The sequence below is a fragment of the Lytechinus variegatus genome, chromosome 4, assembly GCF_018143015.1.
Source record: "Lytechinus variegatus isolate NC3 chromosome 4, Lvar_3.0, whole genome shotgun sequence".
In the NCBI taxonomy this organism is placed as follows: Eukaryota; Metazoa; Echinodermata; class Echinoidea; order Temnopleuroida; family Toxopneustidae; genus Lytechinus; species Lytechinus variegatus.
Genome location: NC_054743.1, coordinates 7681639 through 7694161, shown reverse-complemented (window position 1 = coordinate 7694161; position 12523 = coordinate 7681639). Strand labels below are relative to the sequence as shown.

General features: G+C 37.0%; 1 protein-coding gene across 1 annotated transcript; it reads left to right on the top strand.

Moving 5' to 3' along the window:
* The first annotated feature begins 9335 nt into the window (after nt 1-9335).
* Nucleotides 9336-11909, top strand: LOC121412450. Its single transcript, XM_041605261.1, has 2 exons — nt 9336-9702; nt 10081-11909. Exon 2 carries the CDS (start codon nt 10767-10769, stop codon nt 11907-11909), a length of 1143 nt encoding a protein of 380 aa, XP_041461195.1. The 5' UTR covers nt 9336-9702; nt 10081-10766.
* Nucleotides 11910-12523: the final 614 nt, after the last annotated feature.

Sequence of the window (12523 nt, the reverse complement as noted above, 5' to 3'; positions counted from 1 at the left end):
CATCACTCCTTCTCGGAATATATAAATTCTGCCCCCTATTCATTCGTAGAAAAGCTTGTTAAACGCTCTCTTACTCTCCCATTAACTCTCCATAGTTTTACTAAATTCTTCACTTTTCCGATTTACTTGAAATTGTAATCCTATCACATTTTATCACCATTTTCTTTGGCTTATTATAAACACTCGCGTCGCGGGCGGGTTCGTAATCACTCGGGTCGCGTTTGAAATCAGTCTGGTTTTCGACTTTTGGCGATTTTTCTTATTCATTTCGGTGCGATTTTTTTATATTGGTTTCTTCAATGGGACAAACATACTGGGAAAGTAAAAGGAAATTGACATTCGAGTTTTGTTTTAAGCCGGCAATTAAGTGCCTTAAATAAAATGTACTCGACTACTATATTTACACATACAGAAACCATTTCGTTGGTCCCCAGGACTTATTTATAACCAGAGTGCACTTTACTACCCCTCCTATAGTATCCCGTAATTAGTAACCATCTGGAATAAAATTATTGGAAATGGTTTTTTGACTGATTTGAGTAGGTATGGGTGTCAACATTTACCAAAAAAAGTTAGGAGGAATACGGGTTGGGGAAAGTGCTTTTTTCAAGGTCAAAGGTCAATGACCTTTTCATATATACTGTATAATGGTATCTCTGAGATGGAAAGGCGCAGGTTGGTGATAATGGTGTCAAAATGCACAAATTCTTACCACAATATCAAATAAAATGAAATTAAGTACCCAGAATGCACATTAAACGAAAACTTTCAAGGTCAAAGCCTTTCAAAGGTCATTGACCTTTTTTACATTCTATACCATATACGATATAATGGTATCTCTGAGATGAAAAGGCGCAGGTTGATGATCTTGGTGTCAAAATGCACGGATTCTTACAAGAAGATCAAATAAAATCAAATCAAGTACATTCAGTGCTCATTCACCAATGAAATTCAAGGTCAAAACCTTTCAAAGGTCAATGACCTTTTTTTTACATTATATACCATATACGGTATAATGGTATCTCTGAGATGAAAAGGCGCAGGTTAGTGATCTTGGTGTCAAAATGCAGAGTTTCTTACAGGAAGATCAAATAAAATGAAAATAAGTACCCAGAGTGCATATTAATCCATAAAGTTTAAGGTCAAAGGTCAATGACCTTTTTACATAGGTTATATATATCGTATAATGGTATCTCTGAGATAAAACGCTGCATGTTGGTGATTTTGGTGTCAAAAAGCAATTTTTGCAAGAAGATAACAAGGCACAAAATAATATTAAAGAATTATCATTCACTTTTGATATCCAATGTCAAAGGTCAAAAGTTAATTAATATTGATATAATAATAAATAATGATAATAATGGGTATTTAGAGGCGCTAAAAACAAAAAAGTACCATAGCGCGTACTGGATATATCCATTCATGATTCCCCAAAAAGAAATTAATCCATTATATTCACATTTTTTTGTGAATAATAGAAAGAAAGATAGCTATTTGTAATGAAAACTTGGATGTTTAATAATTTCACTTTGAAATAAGGATAAATAATGGCCATGAAAAATATATTTAGGGGTTAGAGGTCAATGAACTATGTCAAAAACGGCTGGAAATTTAAGTAAATAGGTCGATAACTTGATTGTGGCATGTAGGTATATAGTGATTCTGATGGGAAAAAGACTCACCTGTGTGGAAAATGAACAGAAATTTAATAGTTGATTCCTGGACCAATGATGATGTCAAAATACAAGTTCGAGGTGAAATTGAAATCAAATAGCACTCTTTAATATATACTGTAGTAATGCATTGCCAAAAGTGTAAAAAAAAAATCATGTATGATATAATTTGAAATGGTGAAGTTGTCTAAAGTAGCAGCATTTAGATATGCATTTTATAAATCTAAATCAAGGTACTAATTTCTCTGTAGCAATATTTCACTAACCTCAAATGCTACAATCAATACTATAACTTAAGCTGTAAATGGAAAAGATAGGCATCATCCAAGAACATTTTCATATAGCCAGGGACAATGATGAAGAATTGAAATTAGGCAATCATTAGAGCTGCAGCTTTTGTCATAGTAAATGCAGTTAAGTGTCTCAACTTCAGCAAAGAGTAATCAAACTCTTGGAAACCTTCTGACATTTTCAGGACTTTGATCTGGCCCATTCAATGAAAGCCTTATGTTCTGTCAAGGGATAACATACCAGGATCTATATTATTATTGATATGTTGCACAGCTTGATCCTCAAGAACTGGAAGTGGTGCTGTAGGAGTGTTGTTAGGTCAATGGATGTGTACTTGTAAGCTATTATCTCCTTTTGAATTTCATTACTATGCATGATAACAATCAGTTGTTCTGGACCAAATACATGATCCTTGTACAAACTGATACCTAGTAGAAATAGCATCAGAGAGCAGATATGAAGTTTTGTCATGCAGCATTAGCATCTCAAGAGATTCTGGCAGCTCGCAATGAGAGGGAATTAATAATAATACGGGAATTCATCTTTGTTAAAGTTGAGATACATGCCATTTACTATGACAAAAACTGCAGCTCTAATGATGGCCTTCATTTCATGTTCATCGTCATCCCTCTGCTGTTTGGAAATGCTCTCAGATGATGCTAGCTGTGACATGAGATTTAGACCTATCCTATCCATTTTCAGAAGATTAAGCTAATGAGATGAATGGACTATCGCTGGAGAGAAAAAGACACGACAACCTTGATTTAGATATTATGATGCATCAAATTTCAAATTGCATAATCCATTTCATTTTTTTTCATTGTTTTTGGAAATGCATCGCAGTATATGAAGAAGTGTTATTTGGTTATCACCTTTTTAAAACTTAATTTCCACTGATATTTTGGAAAGAGTTCATTGACCTCTGACCCCTAAATACATTCTCCATGACCATACTTCAGACTGAAATTATGAAACCTCCATGTTTTCATTACAAATTAGCCATCTTTATTTACATTGTCACAAATATGAACACATAGGATAATTTTTTTTTATTTTTATGTCATACAGATTATACAGACACACATATGTATGTATGTATGTATATAAATATATATATATGTATATATAATATTTCATCTGAACTTGGAATTCAAGGGTGAAACAATATTCTGTATACTGATTTTGGTGTTGTTTAATCTACTGGTACAAATCTTTGCATTTTGGCACCAAGATTATGAACCTGTGATGTTTTATCTCAGAGATACCATTATCATTATCTTATGTTAAAAAGGACATTGACCTTTGTCCTTGAATTTTAAAGGTGAATGTAAATTCTTGATGCTTAATTTTATTTTATTTAATCTTCCTGTAAGAATCTGTGTATTTTGACACCAAGAACACCAACCTCCGCCGTTTTATCTTAGAGATACCATTATACCGTATAATATGGTATATAATGTATAAAAGGTCATTGACCTTTGGCCTTAAATTTTATGGGTGAATGTGCATTCTAGGCACTTAATTTTATTTCATTTGGTCTTCTGGTCAGAATCTGTGCATTTTGACACCATGATCACCAACCTGTGCCTTTTCATCTCATAGATACCATTATACCATTATACAGTATGGTAAATATAATGTAAAAAGGTCATTGACCTTTTAAAACCTTTGACCTTAAATTTCATTGGTGAATGTCAATGCTAAGTACTTGAATTCATTATATTTTATCTTCTTGTAAGAATCTGTACATTTTGACACCATGATCGCCAGCCTGTACCTTATCATCTCAGAGATACCATTATGCAGTATGGTATATAATGTAAAAAAGGTCATTGACCTTTGAAAGGCTTTGACCTTGAATTTTATCGGTGAATGTGCATTCTAGGTACTTAATTTTATTTTGTTTGATATTCTGGTAAGAATGTGTGCATTTTGACACCATTATCACCAACCTGCACCTTTCCATCTCAGAGATACAATTATACAGTATATATGAAAAGGTCATTGACCTTTGACCTTGAAAAAAAGCACTTTCCCCAACCCGTATTCATCCTAACTTTTTTTTGGTAAATGTTGACACCCATACCTACTCAAATCAGTCAAAAAACCATTTCCAATAATTTTATTCCAGATTGGCTACTCTGAGGTCTAATTTAGGGATACTACTACTTCTCTTTCTTCTTTTTTATTCCTATTATTGTGTCGTCTTATTCTTCATTTTCTTCTTCTCCTTCATCCTGTTTTTCTTCGACTTTTCAATTTTTACCTTTATTTTTAATTCTCCAATTCTTCCATTTATCCTCCTTTTTCATTTCCCTCCTCTTCCTTTTCGCCCCCTTCCTTTTCTCTTTCTTCTAAGTCTTCCCCCTTTTTTCATCCTTCTCTTCCTCTTATTCTTTTACATCCTCCCCTCAATTTTCTCTTCTCAGTTTCATTTTTACTCCCCTTATATCGTCCTCCATCTTCTTTTTTTCTTCTACCTCTCCTCCTCCTTCTTGCTTTTCTTCTTTAGCACTTTTTTCCTCTCCCATTTTTACGTTAGTGTAGAACAATTAACAAAGAAAGGGAGAAGTAATTATTAATAATGGTATTATGAAATTGGAGCACCTCACTATGCTTTTATGAAGGATACCACAGACTTCAGGAGAAATCCTCCAAAGCAAAATCGAGAGTAGCCTTTCCTCCTTTTTCTTCTTTCTTCATTCTTTTTCTCCTTTCTTTCTCCTTTCTTTACTTCTATCTTTCTTTCTTTTTTTCTTTATTTCTTTCCCCTTTTCTCCCTCTCTCTCCCTTCCTTTCTCCCCCCCCCCTCTCTCTCTCTTTCGGGGGAGCCCCTCCCCCGCTTCCGCGACCTATGGCTCTAAGGTTTAATTTGGCGTGCAATGGTCAATTTACGTGTAGGAATCATTTCACCAAATGAAATAGTGAATGCTTCCAGATTGTTCCGTGTTCCAGTAAAACAGTATTATGATATTCGGCCTTAATCATGAATATTTAATATGTCATTGAAGCCCTCGCTGGCGCGCTCATTCATTGGATGATTTTCACCGACCAAAAAACAAATACATAAGAGATTCAGTGAAATTCAAGTTATATAGATGTCAAGAAGCTAAGAGTGTCTAGAGATCAAAGCACGGCCAAAAAAAAAAAAAAAACACGGCTTGCACAAGAACCTTTTTAAGGATAACTTAGACCTTAAAACTTCATGTGTTTGTGACCAATAACTTCAGTTCAGTACCGATACCAAATCGAGTGTGCGGAGAGAGAAGTACATGTTGGAGTATATGAGAGATAACGATGTGGGATGTAAACAAAATCAACAGAAATCAGGTCAAATGTGTGGAATGTGATTATGTTTTTGTTATGTTAAAACAGCAGTCGAGTACATTTTATTTAAGGCACTTAATTGCCGGCTTAAAACGAAACTCGACTTTTAATTTCATTTTTTATTTTCCCAGCGTATTTGTCCCATTGAAGACACCTACCTTTATAAAAAAAAAAAACGTCAAAAATCCAAAACCCGAGAGATTACGAACGCGCCGGAAGCGCGTTTCCGTTTTACACCCTGGCGAAGGCATTTTCCGGAAAAGTAGCCAAAAAGCGACTAGTGAAGAGTCTACACACGTCGCTGGTTGCACGCAGCGTGCGACACAGGCGAGTCCACCACCGCATGCAATTTGCACAGTTACTGATCAGAGCACAGAGTTCCTCGGCACTTCATGTAGGGAGAGAGCGGCAGTCAGGAGTGAAATCCGAACATGCTTTTGCAGTCGCGTTGTTTATGATAGTTTTTTTTTCTAAAAATAAATTATTAACTAAATGAATAGAATGACAGACAAAATCAAAATAAACAGATACTTATAATGGAAAGACAAATTGAAGTTTGATGGATTGATACACTTAGAAGCTGCCGAAAGATAGATATAGAAGACTGATAAATAGATAGAGACAAGATAGACAGATAGATAGAAATAGAGAGGGAGAGAGGTGGATAGATAGAAAGAGAGAGAGGGAGGGAGAGATGGATGGATAGATAGATAAATAGAGAGAGGGGGAGAGACAGAGAGGTCGATATATAGAGGGAGAGGGGAGAGAGAGAAAGAGAGAGAGAATGATAGATAGATAGATAGATAGATAGAGAGAGAGGGAGAGAGATGTTGTAGATAGAAATATGGACGGACAAAGAGAAAGAGAGAAAAAAGACAGACAGATGCTCGAGAAGGAGAGAGATAGAGAATTTGAGAGACAGATAGATAGATGTTAGATAGAAAGATAAAGAATGAGAGAGACAGAGAAGATTAACAGATAGATAGATACATAGATAGATATATAGATAGAGAGAAATAGAGAAAGACAGACAGATGGATAGATAGATAGAGATAGATAGATGAGAGATAGATAGATGTTAGATAGATAAAGAGGGAGAGAGACAAAGAATATTAACAAATTAACAGATAGATAAGTTAAAAAATAGATTAATAGATAGAGAGAAATAGAGTATAGACAGACAGATGGATGGATAGATAGAGAGAGATAGAGAATTTAAGATAGATAGATGTTAGATAAAGAATGAGAGAGACAGAGAACATTATTAGATAGATAGATACTGCAGTTATAGATAGAGATAGAATTTGAGAGATAGATATCTAGAGAAAGACAGACATCAGCAAATCGGCAAGGCAAATGATCAAGGCAAACATTCGTATTGAACCTGGAAAGTATAAGCTCAGCTGCAATTGCAAGTACGGTATGTTCTGCGGATAACTTCGGTGCGGACTTTGGATCGCGCGCCCAGCTGATAATGTAAACAAACAGACTCTTCACTAGTCGCTTTTTGGCTACTTTTCCGGAAAATGCCTTCGCCAGGGTGTAAAACGGAAACGCGCCGCCCGGAACGGGTGCTTTTTATATTGGGCCTTTTCTTTGTCCTCTGCTGCATTTTTTGTACTTTTAAATATTTCTCTGGGGGTGGGGGATCAGTGGGGGGTTCTCGCAACTGCAATGGTGAAGAAAGCCGTGGACGTATTGAAAATTGCAAGTCAAATCACTTTGAACAACTAAGCACGTTTTATCGAAAACTAGTCAGCCGGAAAAAACAGTTTCGTCCGAAGTTTCGGAACCGACGAAAAAATGTAAATTTTCGTTTGTCCAAAGTCCAGGTATAAACTGATGTTTTGATTTACTTTCTTTGTCCTTTGTCATGACAGGCATTTCAAAAGTAATTTTCTCTTTCTTGAATTTTGCGTTGGTTGCTTAGCGAAAACGCCATATGCCGTTATTTTTGGTCCTGAACATAATTGTTGATACTGACCTGGGTCCATCTGCGAGCCATCTATGCAGACGAATGTACCATTCTCTTTCTCGTATTTGCATCCAATCCAGACATTAATTCTGGACCCCGACTCCTGTCGTTGTTGAACGTAAGAAGATTTGGCAAACTCCACCTCGTGGTAGCCGTTTGGAACGAATAGATGGCCTCCGATCAATTCGCATATCGTAATTGCAGAGGCATAGTCATTTAGAACAGACGGCGGAAAGCTATAACAACCAGATCCTTCGCTGTCCCATCCACGAGGACACGTTTTGTCTGGAAGATCAAAGTAAAATCCATATGAGAGAGTTTTCGAATGAGAAATATAATAATGATAATAATATGCAACATTTATTTAGCGCTTAATACCCGGGGGGGGGGGGCCAGTTCCATTCACGAGTGGATACCATGCGCGACCATGGGGTCTCGAAAAGCACCCTAAACACGTAATTTCCATATTCTGAAAATGCACCCCTTAACAAGTATTGGCGTGTGAAACCCTACCCTTAACAAGTATTGGAAACAAAACGATACTCTTGGCAAATATTCCCTGAAATGAACCCCTAAACAAGTACAGGAATTATTGTTACGGGTCCTTTGGTTGTCGGCTTTACCTTATTTGGTTTAGTACGACCCCACTTCTACACCTCGCGCAAATCGGACTCTAAACACGTAGTATTGGGGCAAAAAGGACATCCTTTATAAAACATTTTAATTTTGTTTTATCATCCACGCTAATTTGACCCTAAACACGTAATTTTACTAGCGAAATAGATACCCTTTTTTCATTATTTTTGTGTTTTTGACACCCTTTTCACGTTACGTACGTAACGTGCCCTATCGTGAAAAGGACATCCTTTTTACGTGTTTTTTTGGTCGCGCATGGTATCCACTCGTCAATGTAAGTGGCCCCCCCCCCCGGGGCTTAATACTAATGTTTCTAAGCGCCTCTTACTATTGCCGCGGCTTTAGCGAGGCTAACCTGGTAGGGCGCATCGAGCATTCAATGAATTCCTTCTTATCGGGTACCCATTTACTAATACTATACCTAGATCGAGAATGGTAAGTGTAGATATATGCCTAAATAATATATTTAATCGATTGGAATTATCCACCATCTCTACACCACAAACTACAATACACGTTCTTGATGGAAATATGTTAATTACAATGAAATTTATATTGTATTAATTACTGGATATTTCTTGTAAACTCATAGCAGGTGAAACTGATTTATTGTAACAATATGACCTAGGTTTCGAAGTACTAGACGTTTAACAATGCTACAAAAACTAAAACAAAACTAATGCATGGCATTTGTATATGTCATTGCAATTATCCTGGCTCAAATGATTCATAATTCAAGGAAAAACTCCATAAATAGAAACTCGCACTTGATACCCTTTACTGCGCATTGTGTAAAATAGCCATTCTTAATGTTTTGGTACAGAGAAACAAAATTATCTAAACTCTGAAAGCACTTCCTCAAGACTTGCAGTCCGAGAAGACAAGGTGTACGTATGGTATTTTCCTTGATTTTGATTTTAACCTCTTCATGAAATGATCTGTCAAGATATGACTGTATTTATTGTATGTATCATGTGATAATGAGTTTATAATTGTGTAATTATAACTGTGTATTAATTATAAGACTGTTCATATTATGTGTTATATGAAATGTTATTACTGCAAATGTATAACATTCTGTTATGTATTTGATTTTTTCTATATGTATCATCTATGATATTGTATGTTCTATAATGTAGTAGTAAACATTCCAATGTTATGAATGAAATTCATACGAAGGAAATAGAAAGCTTCCGGTGGAAGGTTTTCCCAGTAATTATGACGATGGTCAAACGTCATACAGGTACCACTTGTGAGTCAGGTTTTCTTAGTATTTATCCCTGAATAGGAAGCCTCATGACCATAAAAGGAGAAAGGCCCAACATCAATGGGGTAAAACGTAAACATTTACCGTTGAACGGGTCAGACACTTTCCAAGAAGAATCAGAGTTCTGTTTCTGACCATTTCCGGTGGTAGAGGGTAAATAGCTCTTAACCAATCAAATACAAGGGACAGAATGAGTGACCCAGCATTAGCCAATGATATTTAGAGGGGCGTATACTTCAGAAAACTTTCCAAGAATATCAGAGTTCCAAACTCTTGACCACTAGGTCTATGAGATAAAATTATTATAAATTTAGCTACAATTTGATTCTAAATCAGAAGCTGCTGTAATTCAACAGAGATACTACTTGTTAGAGATACTGCACAAAAGTATTACAAGTTTTCATCAGAATACTATATTCAGCTCTCGGTGAATACAACAAGGTGTTGTTAAGGACAACCTGATAGTCCGGGTCTTGGGATTCCACATTGGCAAAATTGGAATCGTTATAAATCAGTAACACCAACGAGAAGTTGTGAGTACACACTATTTTAATATTATAGCATTGTTAAAGTTATGCATTGTTATTGTATAATGTAAAGGATATAATATCATTCTGAGTTTACTGTACTGAATATTGTTGTGATACCTTTCCATGTTACTACATGTGTATTACATACCTATGTTTAATTATTATGTAAAGAATATTGTGTTAGTATCATTTACAATGTTGATTAATAATTATCATCATCTACTGTAAGAAAGTGATGGATGTGAGGAAACATACTTTTGGAAAAGAATATATTCTAAATAAGATGTTTAACCTGTCAAGATTTAACTTGATATATCTATAAATGTTTGGGGTTTTGAACAAATCACTAGAAGTGGGTTATATTTATATCTAATTTGACAGGGTGTTTAGATTTATGATCTGTAACTGGAGTTAAAGAGACGGGGACGGAATCATTGGTCTAGGTCTATATCCAGGAGACAGGAGCTGACGTCAGACAGATAGTCATCGTCAGGGAACTCAAGAGTGAAACCAAGAATCAAAGAAGAAGAAGAATAAGCTAAGCATCGTCATTATCATTGAATTGTAGAAACTGTTAATATTTCATATGTTTATACTTCGTTCATAATCTGTAACCCTTGTTAGAGTAGTTTGTTGTAATAAAGGTTTTCATAAACCTAATTACTGGTGTGAATTGGTATTCTGTTTAACAAGTTTATAAGAGTCTGTGGGGTGGAATAACACTGCAGTTAAAACGATCCCATCACAAGGTGGATCAAGTTCAAATTGAAAGTAGACCCTGTGACATTTGGTGGAGAACCTGCGGGCAGTGTTTTAATCCACTAGTAATTAATTACTAAAACAAGGAGTGTTTTGAACCTCTTTACAAATTCCCAAAACAGACTTATAACTTGTGACAGGAAACCAAAGCAAACTTTGCAAGTTCCAGCTATTATAGTGTTGACAGAATTATACCACTTCCAGCCAGACCATACTAATTCATTGAAGGTTAACAGTGGTTGCCATAACAACCGGTTTCAACTTTGTGTAGTAGTATTGAGGAGGGAGTTTAACACTAGTAGGGCATCATGGAATTTTCTCAATACATGGAGCTGGGTAAAGAGGCAGGTTTGTCTGGCAAAGAATTGATAGACTTTGCCAAAGAAATGGAGAGTAAACAAAGGGATGAGAGACGAAAGGAAAGGGAACATCAAAAGGAACTAAAAGAATTAGAGCTAAAGCTAGCTAGTCAAAAAGTTCAAGATGTTAAAACAAGTTCTCATCCAGGTAGGGATAATTTGAATATCAAACTTCCCTTGTTCAATGAAAAGACTGATGATATGGATTCTTTTCTTAGACGATTTGAAAGGTACGCTAGAAGTTTAAATTGGGAAGAGTCCCAATGGGCTTTGCCCCTTAGTACTTTATTAACTGGCAAAGCGTTAGAGGTATATTCCAGGATGCCTGATGAAGAGGCATGTGAATATGACACTCTGAAGGCAGCACTGCTGCGACGTTATGATTTAACAGCAGAAGGGTTTAGGAGTAAATTTAGGTTTTCGCGGGTAGAAGCCGGTGAAACTTATACACAGTTTGGAGACAGACTAAAAAGGTATTTGCATAGGTGGGTTGAGCTGTCAAGTATGACAGAAAACTTTGAGGGCTTAGTAGAGCTCATGACTGTAGATCAAATCTACGCAGGCTGTGGAAAAGAAATGAAACAATTTCTGAAGGAAAGGCGTCCCGAGGGATTGGGGGATTTGACAAAACTTGCCGAGCAATATTGCGAGGCCCATCCTAACATGAAAGAAAACAAGGCTAAGGACTCAAGCTCCAAGCGCCCAGTAAATGGACAGGCGACCTCTGGAGAGCAGAGGAAGGGGCATAAATCTGGGTCAAGTGGATGTTTTATATGTGGGAAAGGGGGGCACTTAGCAAAAGCTTGCCCAAGTGCAGCAAGGTCAAATTTCAAGAAAGGGGCGGCCTTAGAGGAAATACCCTCAAACTCAGAGGAGAAGGGGGGTGCCTGCAAAGAAATGAACACAGTCATGTACTCAGAAGCTCGGCAACCAGGCTCTTATGTAAAATTGTCTAGTGGGGACGAGTTGCCCTTACTAGAGGCTGGGGGAGTCTCGGGGACTGTGAAGGATGAAATGCCTGTCGTTCAAGGCAAGGTAGGGGGCATATTGTCTCTGTACTTAGGGATAGTGGATGTAGTACGACGATTGTAAAATCCAAGTATGTAAGGCCAGATCAGTACCTGAATATTAAGAAGAGGGTAGCCTTAATCGATAGGACGATAAGGGAATTCCCTGTTGCTAGGATATGGGTGGATACTCCTTACTATATTGGGCAGTTAGATGCGTTAGTGCTAGAGAACCCACTATATGAGTTAATACTCGGTAACGTCACCGGGGTGAGGAAACACACCGATCCTGACCCTGATTGGACGTTAGAGTTAGACGATGATGATGATTTCGATGCCGAAATCGACATCGATTCGGAAATCCCATCCGAGGGAGGCGCAGTAGAGACGCGGGGTCAAAAAGCACAGAAATTAAAGCCACTAAAGCCATTACCGACTGCCAAAGCACTTTCTCTTGCTACGAGCAAGGCTGATTTTCAGCACGCGCAAAAGGAGGACGAGACACTTGGTAAGTATTGGAAAGCGGCAGAAACAGGGGCTCTGTCTATTACTGGAAAGGGTAATGAGACGCGCTTTTTGGTAAAACGCGGACTATTGTATCGAGAATTTAGAGCTGCCAAGCAAACTCAAGGCGGGCTGATTACTCAACTTTGTGTGCCTAAGGGATTTAGGGAAGGAGTTATGGCACTAGCCCATGAT

Excerpts from the sequence above, each read along its gene's own strand:
- LOC121412450 (XM_041605261.1), top strand. The coding sequence starts at position 10,767 with ATGGAATTTTCTCAATACATGGAGCTGGGTAAAGAGGCAGGTTTGTCT.